The 16,690-nt window shown below is 35.4% G+C and overlaps 1 protein-coding gene across 1 annotated transcript; it reads right to left on the bottom strand.

Annotated features, from left to right (window-relative positions):
* Window positions 1–1,547: 1,547 nt before the first annotated feature.
* Window positions 1,548–16,394, bottom strand: dcp2 (decapping mRNA 2). Its single transcript, XM_052116284.1, has 11 exons — window positions 16,157–16,394; window positions 15,047–15,198; window positions 14,734–14,861; window positions 14,535–14,633; window positions 14,281–14,433; window positions 14,065–14,177; window positions 13,215–13,310; window positions 10,487–10,601; window positions 4,611–4,691; window positions 4,483–4,534; window positions 1,548–1,913 (listed from the first exon to the last, which is right to left on the bottom strand). The coding sequence occupies exons 1-11, from the start codon at window positions 16,207–16,209 to the stop codon at window positions 1,774–1,776; spliced, it is 1,182 nt and encodes a 393-aa protein (XP_051972244.1). The 5' UTR covers window positions 16,210–16,394; the 3' UTR covers window positions 1,548–1,773.
* Window positions 16,395–16,690: the final 296 nt, after the last annotated feature.

Below are 16,690 nucleotides of genomic sequence, written 5' to 3'. Positions count from 1 at the left end.
TACAGCAAGATCCTCCAAGTCTGCGATGACCTTCGCCAGTATTGCAGACATGCTGGACAGTTGCTGCTGAATTTCTCCCAATGCACCATCCAAACTGAATCCCTGGTCTGCGGCCTTGTCTGGAGTATCAGCTTGAGCCTGAGGATTATGAATTCTTTGACATATTATCTTCATAACACGGTTAAGAATCATGTTGTTTTAAATCTCACTGGTTTATGACATTAAAATAATTAAAAACTAGCAAAGTGCACAGAGCTCGCAGTTCACATGTCCAAGTTATTTTTATTTGTATGGTGCTTTTAATGACACACATTGCAGATTTACAGAAAATTATGCTGTACAAACAGTGATCCTGTAATGCCTTAAAGTAATTGAATGTCATGTCTTAAAAGTATTTGTCTGTGGCCCCCCAGTGAGTGAGTAAGGGCAGCCGGTGGATTTCTGGTGCCCTCCTAGGGTAAGATGGTTCCCCCTAGGAAGTTGGTGCCACACAGACTGCATAGTATGCATATAGGGAGCAGTGGATACATCCTGGGACGTAACATTATAGATGGAAAACAAACAGTATTTAAGCTTATAAGCAATTGCTGCATCTGTGATAAAAAAAAAGCTTTTATCATTGCCAAAATGAACAAAAGAGGAAAGGAAAAGGCAACAGGCTATCACTTCTTTAAGAAAGTGTTTTTATTTATCAAAAGAAAAAAAAGAAATCACAAGGAAAACAGACCATAGATAATGTGATTAAGTGAATCATGTTGTTGAATTGTAAACTGAGCTCCAAAGACATCAGCGCATTTTTACATGTATTTTTTTAATACTTGAACAGGGTGGAGAAAAAAAAGAAAAGACAAATGTAAAATTTGAGCAGCAGTTAAAGAATGATAAAAATATAAACGCCTTTATAATAATAAAAAAATGATCAGACATGTACACAAAAACAGCTTCAGGTATAGACAGGAAAGCCAATGACCTATCAGGGAAACGTGTATGAAATATTGTTCAAACAGCAATCCAAACACTTGTTTCACTAACAACAGATGCATGAATGTCATCTGTGAATGTCAAAATAAGATGTTTTACTGACTGTGGAGTTGTACTGCTTCTGGACAAGGAGCATCACCCCCATTTGTATCTACAGTACCAGTCGTGAGACATTAAGCAAGCATGCTTTCCTCATTAAACAGCTTCTGAAACTAGCCTTCGGTTGAAGTTGAAATTCATCACATTTTACACAACAAAAAAAGCTAACAATGTACAGAGATAAATTCAGCCATAGAAATAAAATGTCCATGTGACTTAAGTTTACAATGAAACCACAAGAGTAGAGCTACAATATGCCCTTTTTCAGGTGCTCTGACTCAATTCAAAACCCTTTCCAACTGCTAATGGAATACAGTAACTTGTTTTATGGACAAACCAGTTAGTTGCTCCATGGATTAAAAAAAAAACAAGATAGTTTACCAATACCAGATTCTTTTGAATGACGTGAAACATTTAGATTTATCATGATGCTTTCAAATGTTTAAGTTTCTAATTTAAGTTTTAGCATAATATATATATATATATATATATATATATATATATATATATATATTAGTCTACTCAAGCAATTGCAATTTCTGATTCAGGTTACTATAAACTGACATTTGTGTGTAAAAAAACAAACAAAAAAAAATCTTGCAATCTTGGTCCAACACACAATGCATCTCATTGTACCTTGGGTAAATTTGCGCCATCAGATCTTTTAAAACAGAGGGACTGAGCAACAGAACTTCAGGAGTCAAAGCAGGATTTCATGATGGCCTCCCTGTCGAATTTGAAGCCGAGGAACGACTGCGAGGATATGATGTACTCAGAGTCCCCATAACACACGCTCGTCTGTCCATTATAGACATTTACATTATCAGTTAAATCTGGGGAAACAAGTTACAAGTTGCACTTTAAATTCAAAAACATTAAAAATAAATAATATTTTTTACATAAACCCACTTTACAAAACTAAACAATGTTGAAACATTTTGTAACAATATGTAGTGGTACAAATTAGGCCTGCCTGAAATATTGACTAATCATGATAATTTTTGTGGCAATATCAAAACAACATAATTTATTGCATGAGGCATTACATTTCCTAAAGATTCAGACTGGATGTTTTCAGTGTCTAAATCTCTAGTTTTTTTTTATTTTAGTAGCAAAATTGGCATTAGGGTTCGATTAATTTCCGTGAATCACTTAAAGCTGTTTGTTTGTATAGTTCCACGTCTTTGTCTACCGATGTTATTATTAGATAATATTAGTATATTAATAATATTAGAAATTTTGTGGAACGACTGCGAGTGCGACTATGACTTCCTAAAGTGACGGCTGAGCAAAACAATTCTCTTGATTCTGTGATAACCTTGGAGGAGCTTGGCAAGGTAATTAAGGCCTTGCATACAGGCAAGGATCTGGGGCCAGATGGCTTTGCCGCTAAGTTTTTTTTTTAGATCTTATGCTCTACTTATGCTCAACAGATGCACATGCATGCATCTGTTGAATTGGCTCTACTTTTGCTAGAAGTTTATATGGAATCATAAAAAAATGGAAAGCTTCCGCCAACCATGACGCAAGCCCAGATCAGTCTGATTCTTAAAATGGACAAAGATCCAAGCGAGTGTAAGAGTTACCATCCAATTACCCTGATCCAGCTAGACATGAAAATATTGTCAAACATTTTGGCTTAATTAAAGTTATGACATCTCTTATACATATAGATCAGGTGGGGTTTATTCGGGGCCATAACACTTCTGGTAACATTAGGCGTTTCATCGATATCATGTAGTCAGTGGCGAATGATCAGACTCCAGTGATCACTGCCATCTCACTTGAAAAAGGCGTTTGATATGGTAGAATGGGAATATATTTTTAAGGTTTTGGAAATGTATGAGTTCGAGAATACTTGTTTGGTTGGATGAAGTTACTTTATTGACAACCGGTAGCGGCGGGTCAAACGAATGGATTAATTACTGATTATTTTCCTCACGATAGGAGCACCAAGTAGGGTTGCCCTCTTTCCCCATTATTGTTCTGCCTTGCCCTGGAAACATTAGCAGCCACGATAATAAAGGAGGACGATTTTCCAGGGGCGGTGGCAGGAGGTATGGCGCATAAGCTTTTTCTTTACGCAGATGAGATTTTTTTTATTCGTCTCCAACCCTACTAGATCTATGCCTTGCCGCCACAGAATTATTAATACCTTTTCGAAATTCTCAGGATACAGAGTTAATTGGTCTAAATACGAAGCTTTCGTTCTAACAGTGTACTGCCCGGTAACAGCTTTTCAGCCAGGCGCCTTCCAGTGGCCCAAATAGGGCATTAAGTATTTGGGAATTTTATTCCCTGCAAATTTGTGTGATTTAGAGTTAATTTTGACCCTTTAACAAAATGGTTTGAGCAATGTGGGCAAGTGGACATCATAACATTTATCGATGATTGGGAAGTTTAATGTTATTAAAATACATTTTATTCCAAAATTCAACTACCTGCTACAGTCTCTCCCTAAAAATGTCCCTCCTTTTTATTTGGATTGGTAAACTTCCTAGAATACATTTCAGTAAGTTACATAGGCCGATTGACAAAGGTGGGTTAGGCCTACCCAAGATTTTGTTTTATTATTATGCAGTCGGTCTCAGACATTTGCCTCGTTGATCACTTCTACCTGAGAGAGCCCCTCCCTGGTTTTGTATTGAACAGGAAGTTCTTGCCATTATTTTGCCATTGCAAAGAAGTTACAAGAAGTTACACCCCGTTGTCTCGCATTTGCACTCGATATGGACAAAAATAACCAGTGTGTTAAATTTTCCTCGACCACTGGACAATTTGATGAGAAAAGAGGCAGTTATTTCACGTTCTTGGAGGCCTCTCGGGGAGGGGCAGTGGAGGGAGTAGTTTAAATGTGTGTGCTTATTATTATTTTTGTGTGTGTGTGTGTGTTTATACTCATGTGTGACCACAGGGATGTTCGTTGAGGGTCAGGGTGGGGTTGGGGATTGGGAGAGGTAATAGTGGTGGTTAAATTTTGATTTTGTGAATAAATTGTTTTTTTCTTTGTTAAATGAATCAATAAAAACTGTTAAATCAGAACAATGACTTTTTTCAAATAGTGATGGTGCTGCTTTTTACATCAGTAATGTCCTGACTAAATTTTGTGAACAGTTGAATGCCAATTTGGTGAATTAAAGTACCAATTTCCTTCCAAAACAGCAAAATCTGAACATTATTCTAAACTTTTGGCTGCCAGTATATTTCAAATGTTTCTGTAGAATGTGTGTGTTTATTACCATGTATTAGTATATATAAATTAAAATGATTAAATATCCTTGCTTGGGTTCAAATACTAGATTTTACTGTACTACTACTTGTATTAAACATTTTGAAATTTACTTGGCAAAAATGTCTTGAAAATGCAATTGTATAAGATGTATTAAATATCATTACTTATACCTGTGTCAAAATTATCCTGCAGTCTTCTGGGCTGAAGTTTCTTGTCATCTTTCTACAAGACAATGAAGTGTTAGATGACTATTCCTGTCACATTTAATGTACAGTAAATGGGTGTATGAGGGACTCACCTGCTGGTTACTGACACCGTTAGCTCTTTTTTTCATATTTGGAGAGTCCTGGCGTCTCTTTCCGTTGCCTTTCACATGATTCTGCAAAAACAGAAGCATTCACTGAAGCAGCAATTAACTGACCTCTAAAGATATCCAGCATGACTGAACATATCTGTATATATATGAACTCACTTAAGGTCTAAGTTTAGGTCACTCAGCTCTGAACAGAATAAATTGTAAGAGTCTAATTTCAACATAAAACATAGAGGGCAACGGCTTTCTCAATCCGAAGGAATTTCATAATTCCGGTTCTGATCTAGATTAATCTTAATCTAGTTCCTTAACAGATTTGTGTGCTTTTGAGATTTAAATATTTGAAATAATAAATGCAATTAATATTGGAATTACTGCCCTCGGCAGCTTGCTCGTTTAATTTTTTAACATAAGATTCTTGCAAAAGGTGTTTACAGACTAATCAAGATATTTAATTTATATTCCTTTTTTATATATACACATTGCATTCATAAAGTATTCAGTATTTTTTTTTTATCACATTTTGTTATGTTGCAGCCTTATGCTAAAATGCTTTAAAAAAAAAAAATATATATATATATATATATATATATATATATATATATATATATATATATATATATATATATATTTTTTTTTTTTTAAATCAATCAACACTCTATACCACATAACGACAAAGCAAAATAAAAATTTCACTTTGCAAATGTATTAAAAAGAAGAAACTGAAATATCACACTGACATAAGTATTCAGACCCTTTGCTATGACACTTGAAATTTAGCTCAGGTGCATCCCATTTCTCTGGATCATCTTTGAGATGTTTCTACACTTTGATTGGCGTCCACCTGTGGCAAATTCAATTGATGGGACATAATTTGGAAAGACACACACACACCTGTCTATATAAGGTCTCACAGCTGAAAATGCATATCAGAGTAAAAACCATGCCATGAGGTCAAAGGAACTGCCTGCAGAGCTCAGAGACAAGATTGTGTCAAGGCACAGATCTGGGGAAGGCTACAAAAAGAAGTTTGGAGCAACAAGGACTCTTCCTAGAGCTGGCCTGCCTAGCCAAACTGAGCAATCGGGAGAGAAGTGCCTTGGTAAGAGAGGTGACCAAGAACCCAATGGTCACTCTGGTTGAGCTCCAGAGATCATGTGTGGAGATGGGAGAAACTTGCAGAAGGACAACCATCACTAAACACTCCACCGATCTGGGCTTTATGGCAGAGTGGCCATACGGAGATAAAAGCCTGCTTGGAATTAGCAAAAAAGTACCTAAAGGACTCTCTGTGAGAAACAATATTCTCTGGTCTGATGAAACAAAGACTGAACTGTTTGGCCTCAATTCTAAGCTTTATATCTGGAGGAAACCAGGCACTGCTCATCGCCTGTACAATACCATCCTAAACGGTGACGCATGATGGTAGCATCAAGCTGTGGGGGTGTGAAAAAAGCTGTCCCCAACCAATCTAACATAGCTTGAGAGGATCTGCAGAGAAGAATGGCAGAAAATCCCCACATCCTCGTGAGCAAAGCTTGTCGCATCATACTAGATTTGCACGGTTTACCGGTACTAATGAAGTATTGCAATACAAAAAAATTATTGACATTTAAAAACAATTATGAAAATGTATGATATCACCTTGTTACCAATTTCAAAAATTTTAAATAATAAAAAAACCCTCTGGATATGGCAAATTGTGATCATTAAAAAGCATAAGGATGTAATTAAATAATATACAGTCATATGCACAGCATGCTACAGAATGAAGAGGTGCAGCTCAGCTCTGTCTTTTGATTCGCGCTCATGCACGCACGCGCACACATGCGCTCTCGTCTGGTACTTAATTTTCAAGCAGTGTGTTTAGAGTATAAATGGCTGTTAACACTTAAATTAACTCCTTAATTTCAGATCGAGAGTCGCCATGGGATTATATCAGCATTAATGGGAAGCTTGATAAAACTAACCCATAAAAACAGGAAGAACTCAAAGGTCTGTCAAAATAAAAATCCTGCTAACATGAAAGATCTATTCAAATGGATGCGTGAAATTGAAGACTTCTATAACTACTGTATAAAAATGTAATATTCAAAACTAGCAATAATACTCATAAATTATTTGGTATTAAATGGTTGTATATTTATTATTATTATTATTACTACTACTACTACTACACAGTTCTTTTAATCAAGCCATTTTTGTGTAATTTCATAAAAAATCTGAGGTTTTTTATTTGTTGATTATAGTATCGATACCGAGATGCCAGGGCTGGTATCGTACCGAAGCAAACCTTTTGGTATCGGAGCAACCCAAAATTACTTGAGGCTGTAATTGCTGCCAATGGTGCTTCAACTAAGAACTGAGTTAAGGGTCTGAATATTATGTCAATATGATATTTCAGTTTTTTCTTTATAATAAATTTGAAAAGTTATCAAAAACCTGGGTTTTGCTTTGATATTATGGGGAATGGAGTGTAGATTGATGTGAATATATATTAAAAAAATAACATTTTAGTATAAGGCTGCAACATAACAAATGTGAAATGGGGTCTGAATACTTTCTGAATGCAGTGTATATACAAAACACCCCTAATTACAACACTCATAATGTTCATCTTAAACAACACCTCATTTCAACAACCATAGTTAATTACTCTGATTTAAATCTCAAAAGCCTAGGTAGACACAACACAGTAACAATTCTGGATTAATTTATAGTCAGACATGATTAAATTAATCATTTGTGGTTCAGTAAGTTATCTACTAAAAAGATGCTGCTGATTGGGAGGTAATGCTGTATGTTTTGCAGTGAAGATTCAAAAGACCATTTGTGAGTCTGTGTGCTTATGTGTTGCCGTGCTGTTGAACAGTAGTGCAGAATACACAGTCAAAGTATTATAGTAGTGTTGCATCTGCACTGGTGCAAGAAGGCATATTAGGTCCCCAGTTCAAATGAACACTTATCCACCTGTTTTTAAAGAATATTACTATGTTTTTTTTTTTGGTAAGTTTATCAAAATATTTATAAATGGGCTCAACACTGAGGATTTGTTCTACTGGCACGATTGGGCCGTTGCTTCACATTTGTACTTGTCCTGCCAATATTTTTAGTGGCCCAACACAAAAATGAAACCGTCATGACATTAAAAATGTGTCTGAAGCTAAATATTTTTTATATACATTCATTTTTAAGATAATCTCCCAAAGATTTTATCATATTTATAATATTCAAGATTATTTGCCTTATGTACACCATATAAGTGCTCTACTGATATTAATTTATAAATACATGATACATAAATATGGTTCAGCCATCCTGCCATTAACACATGTTTTTCAGCAAAGAGTTCAGTGGAACAAACAATGGGTTTTGAGTCACCCGTTTAGTCAAGTTGACAACTTTTGGGCATGTGTAATGTTTTCACAAGCAGGATCAAGGATTTAGTCACGGAGTTAACGTTTTGATTATTGGCTTAATGTAACAAACATGAATTCCTGAGAGAGGAGACCTTCTAAGTTGTTTGTGATGTGTAATATACATTAGGTAAATATTAGGCCTAATCTATAAATTAAGAATGTGGATATAAACATTAAATCAGACAACTTAAACAAGACTGACACACAAAGCACAAAAACACCTGTACAGTCCAGATATGAGAAATGTAACAGGTGTGTTATGAGGATGATATAAAGTACACTGTTTGAAATGTCATGTTAGAGCTGAACAGCATTTATAATAATAATAGCATTGTAATTTTGCTTCTTTTCATATCAGATACCATTAGCATGACAAATTATTCTTTACATTTGAAAGTTTACCTACCGGTAGTTGTTAAATGTACTTACATTTAGAATAATGAGCAGCTCAGATTTCCAGCCACATGTATAACCGGGGTTTATTACCTTTTCAACCAGCTCTTCATATCTGAAGACTTTTTTACTGTGGGAACAATAATAGCACTCTGTCCCTTTACAAGTGCTCATGAACGTTCAACGGCATCTAATTGAGCTGCACGGAGAGAGATGACGAGAAAGATGTACGGCGAAACATAGATTTACCGTCCAGGGGATTTCTTGTGTTCTTATGTGTGGTTTAATAATCATCACCAACATGTTAACCATCAAATTCATGGTCTTTTTTTTCCTGCAATTTACAACACATTAGTAATAGATGCTGCAAAGACACTTGGAACAGAGTGAGGACAGTTCTCGGAGTGCTCCGGTTAGAAGACTGTGTTCACTAAGTGTAATTTTTGTGCTCTCTCAATTGTTGTCTGCTTACACTAACGTTAAAAGTGCAGTACTGGCCCAATTGGGCAAGTGACAGTTCTAGCAACTGGCCCGAATCTCTCTCAAAGTCATTGGGCAGTCCTTATTGTTGAGCCCTTATAACACTCCTACTTTCATGCTAACATTTTCCACTTGCAATTTGAATGAATGGTAGAGAATGACTGACAATGCAAATAATGCTGCAGATATTTCAGATCTAAAATCAAGCTGTAAAATCAAAAATGTCTGTAAAAATTTGGACACTGTACGATTTTGGCCATGATTCTGCCGTCTGAGACAAATTTCGGGAATCCTAAAGGGTTTCTCTCATTGCTGGGCAATCTTGCAACGTTCAGTATGACATGTTCACAGATGGCTGATTAATAGCTTTTGCGATGATCATCAGCCTCAGAAGAAATTTGGGCAGTGTCTGAAATGTTGCATTGCAGCCATATAGTGTGACCGCTATTACGACGGCCAGATGAGATATTTCGGTCCTCTCTCACACCTGAAAGAAACCTGCTCCGCGTTTGCACCATAGCAACATTTGTGCCCAATTATTACTCCACTCAAGCACTTTAAATGTTTTTCCTTCTTTTCATTTTATATAAAAAGTTGTAATGAATAAATGCAGTGTGAATGAGAAAGTGTAACACATCAGAAATATGAAAGCATTATTCTCTGAATTAAATATATACAGAGCTTACAAAACTAAAATAAATAAATGATTGCATTTTCTCGTTTTTTTTCCTTCACCTTTATTTCACATTTTCTTTACAACGTTAATTTAATTATCATTTTACTTTTAATAAATTGTATTTACATGTCTGTAAACTTGTTTAGTTAAGGTTCACACCTCAAATTTTATTTATAAATAAATAAATAAAATTGAACAATTTATACTGTAAGTATTTATGAGACGTTTGAATCCAAATCAGCAAATACAATTGGATACAATTATAGAAATCTATATCATGTTTGTGCATTATCCATAGGGAATCAGCCTTTAAGAATTTTAGAAAGAAAGAAAGTTACTAATCTAAAAGAGAAAGACACTATAACCCTATAACTTATAACTTTACTATAACTTTTTTTGTCATTTTTCGGGCCACAGGTCTTTTTATTTCCACAATGAATATTTGCATGTGGTAGCTCATTATTACTGTAGGCTACCTCCCGCACTCGCGTTTATCCTCAACATCTCTCATTTTCTGTATTAGTGATCAGGCTGTCTTATTATAGGCCTATTTGACAAAATCCATCATTCTTGTAAATGTTAGTCTATGCTTGTGATGGAGGGGTATTAGAGCAATGGAAATGCTGATGTCTTGACTTTCAGAGAGTAAAAAATTGCTCTGGTGGGTAAATTTAGCAGTTTCGCTTCTATCCCGCAAAACTCCCATAACGTGAGTCACATTCACTGATCGGGACGATTGGGACCACAGACGGCTACGATGTATATCGTGCAGTCTGACATAGCATCGAACAGTGTGCCATGGCGATATCAGTGAGTTCATATCGTACAGTCTGACAAGCAACAATTGTAAAGGACTATATACACATGCATCACTCTGAGAGGTGAACACTTACCTTGGGTTTAAGCACATCTAATAATTCACTCTGGGCAGTTTGTTTTTGCTTTGACCAGCCCTCACCCGACCCTGGCAATGCTTCCACCAACATCTGAGACTTTCTAAGCTTAGAGCTGAGGAACAAAAACAAAACACTTGTAGTATTCTTATATAAGCAGGGGTATGAAATGAGCTTTTTTGCACACCAGCCACTTTTATTTTGCAAATTCAGATAAAAAAAAATAAATAAAAAAAAACGTTAGAATTCAAATACATAAAACTCACACAATAATGTTCAAAAGTTTTACTCATTTGAGGGGAAGAAAAAAACTGTTAAATGAAAATTTTATCAAAAACAATTGAAAAACAAGGAGTCCCCCCATTTCTGTAGGAAACACTGTAATCTGCTCAAAATAAAGCATGTGAAAGAATATTAAGAGCCAAATGATGTGCTCTGCATTAATTTGGTTATTATTTTTATTTTTTTTGCAAGAAGCATTTATATTAATTTCATATTTATTTTCTTTAAGAAATGTTTATATAATTTGGGATATTTTCTGTAAGAGGTGTTTAGTTTCATTGGATTTTAATTTATTCATTACTTTGTTGAAGGGAAGATCTTGAGCTTCTTGAGGAAAGTTCATAAAAATAATATTGGTCAACAACATAGACTGAAATGTGGCATAATGTATGTGTGTGTGTATATTATAGTATGTTTGTTAAGTTCCAAATAAAGCAAAAAATATGAGGAACAATTTGGAAGTATTAAATTCACTGACTGGATTATCCAAAAATAGGCATTACAATATGGTTAATGTATTATTCTTGATTTTCCTTTTTTTACTATACTAACATCCAGAGGTTTTTTTTAATATTACTAACGTCATGATATATGATTTAGTTCATATCGCCCACCCCTACTTTCCACCATTTTGAATTTTAACATAAATTGTTGAATCTTTTGAACTTTTTGTCGAACATACATGAAAATTAGTACGTGTCATCGAAATAATGTCCTGAGGGAACCTGAGCAGTTTGAAAACAGCACCACAGATAGTTCAAAAGAAAATGGTCTGTTTAACAAGCTAAATGCTATTATAGCTCATCATGCTAATCATTAGCATGCTAACTGTAGGCTATTTTACCTTTTAATGGTAAACTATAACCCATGTTATTTGTAGGCAACATTAGCTTAGCATGCTAATCAGTTAGAATGCTAACCAATGCTTTTGTGTGTTGACTCTAAACTTGTCATATATCTTTGCCATTGTTGAGGTTTGCCAACTGAGTGGCCTAGTGGTTAAAGCACTGGACTAAGGATCAAAAGATTGGAAGTTAGAATTCAGCAAAATTAGGATTCATTTTTTTTTACTTCTGTTCACCTCGGAGTCTTCATGTTATGCTTATTACAATGTAAGACGTACTTCTCTGCATAATTTCTGCTTCAATTCAAAACTACTAAGCTGTAACAACAACATTTTCTCATCACTCGTCATGTACCATATATTCTAGATGTAAAGTCGCACCCGAGTAGAAGTCGCACTTGATCAAAATAGCGTTGTTGAGAAAAAAGAAACACAGATAAATCTTTTCTGTGAATAAGTCACACTGATAGAGTGCAGGTGGCAGGCATTAGGATCCGGAAGCAGCCACCCGACTTCCCTCAGTAGCATGTCAACATTCGCTCAGTGAAGATAACCTCAAGATCTACGCAATTGCATCATATGCATCAAGGTGTTTTGGGACTTGTTTTAATCTTTTAAATAATCATGTGACACTGATTTTCATATTATGTTTGTTTCACAAAAAACACAACAAAATAAAGCCACATTTGTGTAAAATATTTAACTCTATGCTGTATACAATCAAACAGCTTTTAGTCAGCAAGTAAAAAAATATGGCTGATGTATTTAATTCATTAGTGTTAGCGACTGTCTGTGGATACTTTTGATATTTGCAAACATCTTTGCTAAGCACTAATTATCTTGTTTACTGACTGAGTGTTTTTAACTACAATTGTGATGAAACACGTGTGAGAAGTTGTGTTTGACAGCGGTCTAGAGTTTGTTAAAAGAATACTGATATGATGGGATATAATGTTAAAAATATCTGCATAAAGTACTTTGTACTTTTACAATGCATTTTATTATATTTTCTTCAGCATTTGCATTTCTGCCACAATCTCATGAACACCCGAGTTATCTCACAAACCCCAAGCATCTGACTGATAGCACCCATTTTGAGTGTGTGGAAAGAGCAGAGTCAGTTTTAAAATATATATATTTTAAAACACAACTCCACCTCTCTGAAACAATCACTGGTCGATGGATGCCTACATCGTAGTATGTTGCATCAAAAGTTACATTTCTGCACCTTTTTGTGAGCAACATATTTGCAAAATATGGACCCTTTTCATAGACTGTGATGATACATTTCCATCTTATTTAGCAGCTTAAATCTATTTGCAATTCTTTTATTATTTAGTGTAACCTAATAACATTATACTTGGTATTATATTGCCCTGGAAAAAGTATATAAATAAAAAAAATGCTGCATTGAGGTTTCTAATACATTTGCTGAGGAAGTGACAGATGTTTTCATTTTTCTCTCTTCTGACTGCAGTAACCCATCGCTCACTATTATTTTGGACAGCTGTGAAAGCGTAATAGTGATTTTTTTTTTCTTTTGCTATTGTATGGACATATAAAGGTGAAGAGGATGAATGTATACTATGGCAATAATCATACTGGAATGGTTTGGACGGTGTGCTGCCACTGGATGCCAAATCCTCATCACTGCTTGTTGATTCTCCTTTGTGTTTGGCTATCCACTCTTTGAGCTGCCTACAGACAGGCACATTACACTTAAATTGTACTTGATACAAACAACAACAAAAAAATTCAACCATTAATCATTTTAGATATGATTAAAAATATATATATTTTTAATTCTGTCATTATTTTCTCAACCTCATGTCATTCCAATCCGTAAGGATTTTCTTCTGCAGAACAAAAATGAACATTTTTTGATGTTGTTTACAGATTTCCATACAATGGTGGTTGATAGTGGCTCACTTTAAAGCTCAAAAAGAACCCAAAATTTCATAAAAGTGGTCCATGCAACCCATGCATTTACACGTCTTTTTAACACTACAGGTTTTAGCAGAAAGAACATGAAACATTTATTTTAAGTAATTTTTTTTCCCATCGCATTCATGGGTGCATGAGAGATGCTCATTCAGGTGTCCACAAGCCATTGAGAAGCTTCTCTCATGCACTCATGAACACTCAAAAGGACAGCTTTGAAGGAAGACAAGATTTTCAATGAAAAATAAACTGCATTTCAGTTTGTCTTCAGAAGACTTGTAATATGAGTCATAGGTCACATGGACTACATTTAAGATTTTAAGCTTTAAATTGAGTAAATATCAACTGCCCTTGTAAGGAAATATGCAAACTGAACAGCTTTTCAAATGTTTCCGCTTGTACTGCAGAAAAAAGTCATACAGGTTTGGATCAAAAAGGGTGAGAAAATAAAGACAACGTTTTTATTTCTGGGTTAACTACTCTTTTAATGATGCAAAAAGAGAGGATGTACCTCATAAATGGAATAGCCATGAAAAACTTATTTGGAGCCAGTCCAAGCTTGGATTTAGGAGTCATATCGTTCCTGTGACAGGGCAGCTTGTCCAATGGGAACCATTCAATGTTCTTGGAGGAATCAAGAGAGCAGAGAAATTAAGTTAGATGTCTTTAAAATCAAACATATGTGCTTCTATATAGGAACAAAAAGAGCATTAAGAAGAATATACACCCGTATTTCCTTTCTGGTCTTGGGGTTAAACTTTGTGTCCTTAGGAACTCCTGGAATAATATACAATCGAGCCAATTGATCTGAAATTCTCTGTTCAATATATGTCTTTTTGCAGATCCGGTCCCGGATATCAAAGCCTGTCTCCTCCAAAACCTGCAGTAGAAATTAGACACATCAGATTTGCAAAATGGCAAAGTATTTCAACAGATATCAAAGCACCATTCACATTTCCAAGCTAATAGATGTTAGCATACTTCTCTCACAGCACAGTCGTGGAAAGCCTCATCTTCATTTACTTTCCCTTTAGGAAATCCCCAGCCAGACTTGGCCAAATAGCCCTGGACTAGCAACACCTTCAGATAAAATAAAGAATCTAAATGAATACATGTTTTAAGCTTTAAAATACATGAAGGATCTGTCATTATGTAATGAATCTAGCAGCTATGTTCTCACATTGTCAAGTGTTTCATCAAGAATAATTGCCCCAAATGTAGGTACACCCATCTTATACTCTTTCCACTGCTCTAAAACCTTCTGAACATCCTCTCCATGGGGCAGCAGGAATGGACAGTGATTAAAAAGTGATTATAAAGTTAAGGAGACACCTAGAGAAAACTAACAAATCACTGAGAATTTTTAGTTATTTTTTACCCTTGGACTTTCTCACGAAACCAAAACGTTCAAGGACTAATACATTAAACACAAACTCAAAACTCTGGCATGTGTATGCTTCCGATGAAAATAATATATAATCTCTTTAGGATATCAGCCTTGGCAAAGTCCCTTATCCCACACTGAGGTAATCCTGGTGAATTCTGCAAACAGAAATCCAGGTAAAACCAATGGGCAAGCTCAATCTGGAAGCAAACTCTGATTGCATTGTCCCTCTCTTCACTGGGGATATGAAGAATGAAGCGACTACAGGAGACAATACAAAAACATTCATTAATAAATATTACAACACTAGATACATAAAGCCAAGTTCACCCAAAAATGAAAATTGACTCCCAGATGTAATTGACTTTCTCCTACTGAACACAAACAGATAAGTAATTAAGTATTTATTTTTACTTCAAATCTTCACTTTAAAACAGCCCTCCTAAGCACTCTTCTCTTGTAGGGGCTTTTCTTTTGTTTTAGGTTTTTGTGCATATCACCATCTACTGGGCAGGGAGGAGAATTTAAAGTAACAAATGACCTAAATATTGATCTGTTTCTTACCAACACCTATCATGTCCCTTTTGAAGACATGGATTTACACATTGGAGTCATATGGATTACATTTATGCTACCGTTAAATGCTTTTTTTTTTTTTAAACTTCAAAGTTTTGGACTCTGTTGACTTAAATTGTGAACTTAAAGAGCGGAGATATTCTTCTAAAACTGTGTTCAGCAGATGAAAGAAGGTCATACACATATAGGATGGCATGAGAAAATGATGAGAGAATTTTCATTTTTGGGTGTACTATTCTTTTAAGGCTGATTAAAAAGCTGATAAATTGTTATGATATAGTAGCCTAACATTGTGTTCAATACAACTACTGTTTTGAAACAAAAAATACCAACAACAATACTGTATATCATCATCAAACGGTTGACTGACGATAGCATTTCTCTCTCCGGGTATCAAAACCTAGCGAGTTGCGTTTTGGGCATCATAAATTCCCAAAATTGCAACTGACTCGAAATACTCCCATTATGCTAACTACAGCTGAACGACGCTTTAAATGAAGTCATCGTATAGTCTCACTTTACATTACGGTGTATTTAAAGATATATCCGGTTTCGTAAACCAATCAAACCCACGTAGATTAATAATTTAGATTTGAATAACTAATAACACACGGTCGCAGATTAATTCAAGCTTTCTGTTAACCTGCAAAGGTCGTCCAGTACGCCGTTGGGGATCTCCCATCTTTTTGACTCCATGTTAAGGGTAAAAACATACCGAACAAACAAAACTAGTGCGGTAAAAACCTAACGGCACAAAGCTACTACACTTGTGTGCTTCACATTTATAATACGTCACTACAGTGCATGATCATGTCCTGTTGAAGCACTTAAAAATAACAGAGGACCCAGTGCTACGAAATAATAACGACGACACTGTTGCTAGCATGCTAATCAGCTAAAAATACAGAGCGCCGCGCAAATTCATGAACGCCCCCTGTGATGGGCGGGGCTAGAGGCAGACGCCATTGACAGAGCGTATAAACTATGCCTTAAGTCCTTTTGACCAATCACTAAACGATCTACATAATTGACATAATCAAGAGCTAATCATAGATCAACAGTACAGAATGACTTGTAAATAAGCATGTCTGGCTAGTGAGGACGCGTTTTTAGGAATAGGGGTGTTAATAATGGATCATGTGATGCTGGTTGCAATCACGCTGTTTACACAAATGTG

Source organism: Xyrauchen texanus, chromosome 43 (genome assembly GCF_025860055.1).
Source record: "Xyrauchen texanus isolate HMW12.3.18 chromosome 43, RBS_HiC_50CHRs, whole genome shotgun sequence".
NCBI classification, from domain to species: Eukaryota; Metazoa; Chordata; class Actinopteri; order Cypriniformes; family Catostomidae; genus Xyrauchen; species Xyrauchen texanus.
This window is presented reverse-complemented; position numbering and strand designations above follow the sequence as displayed.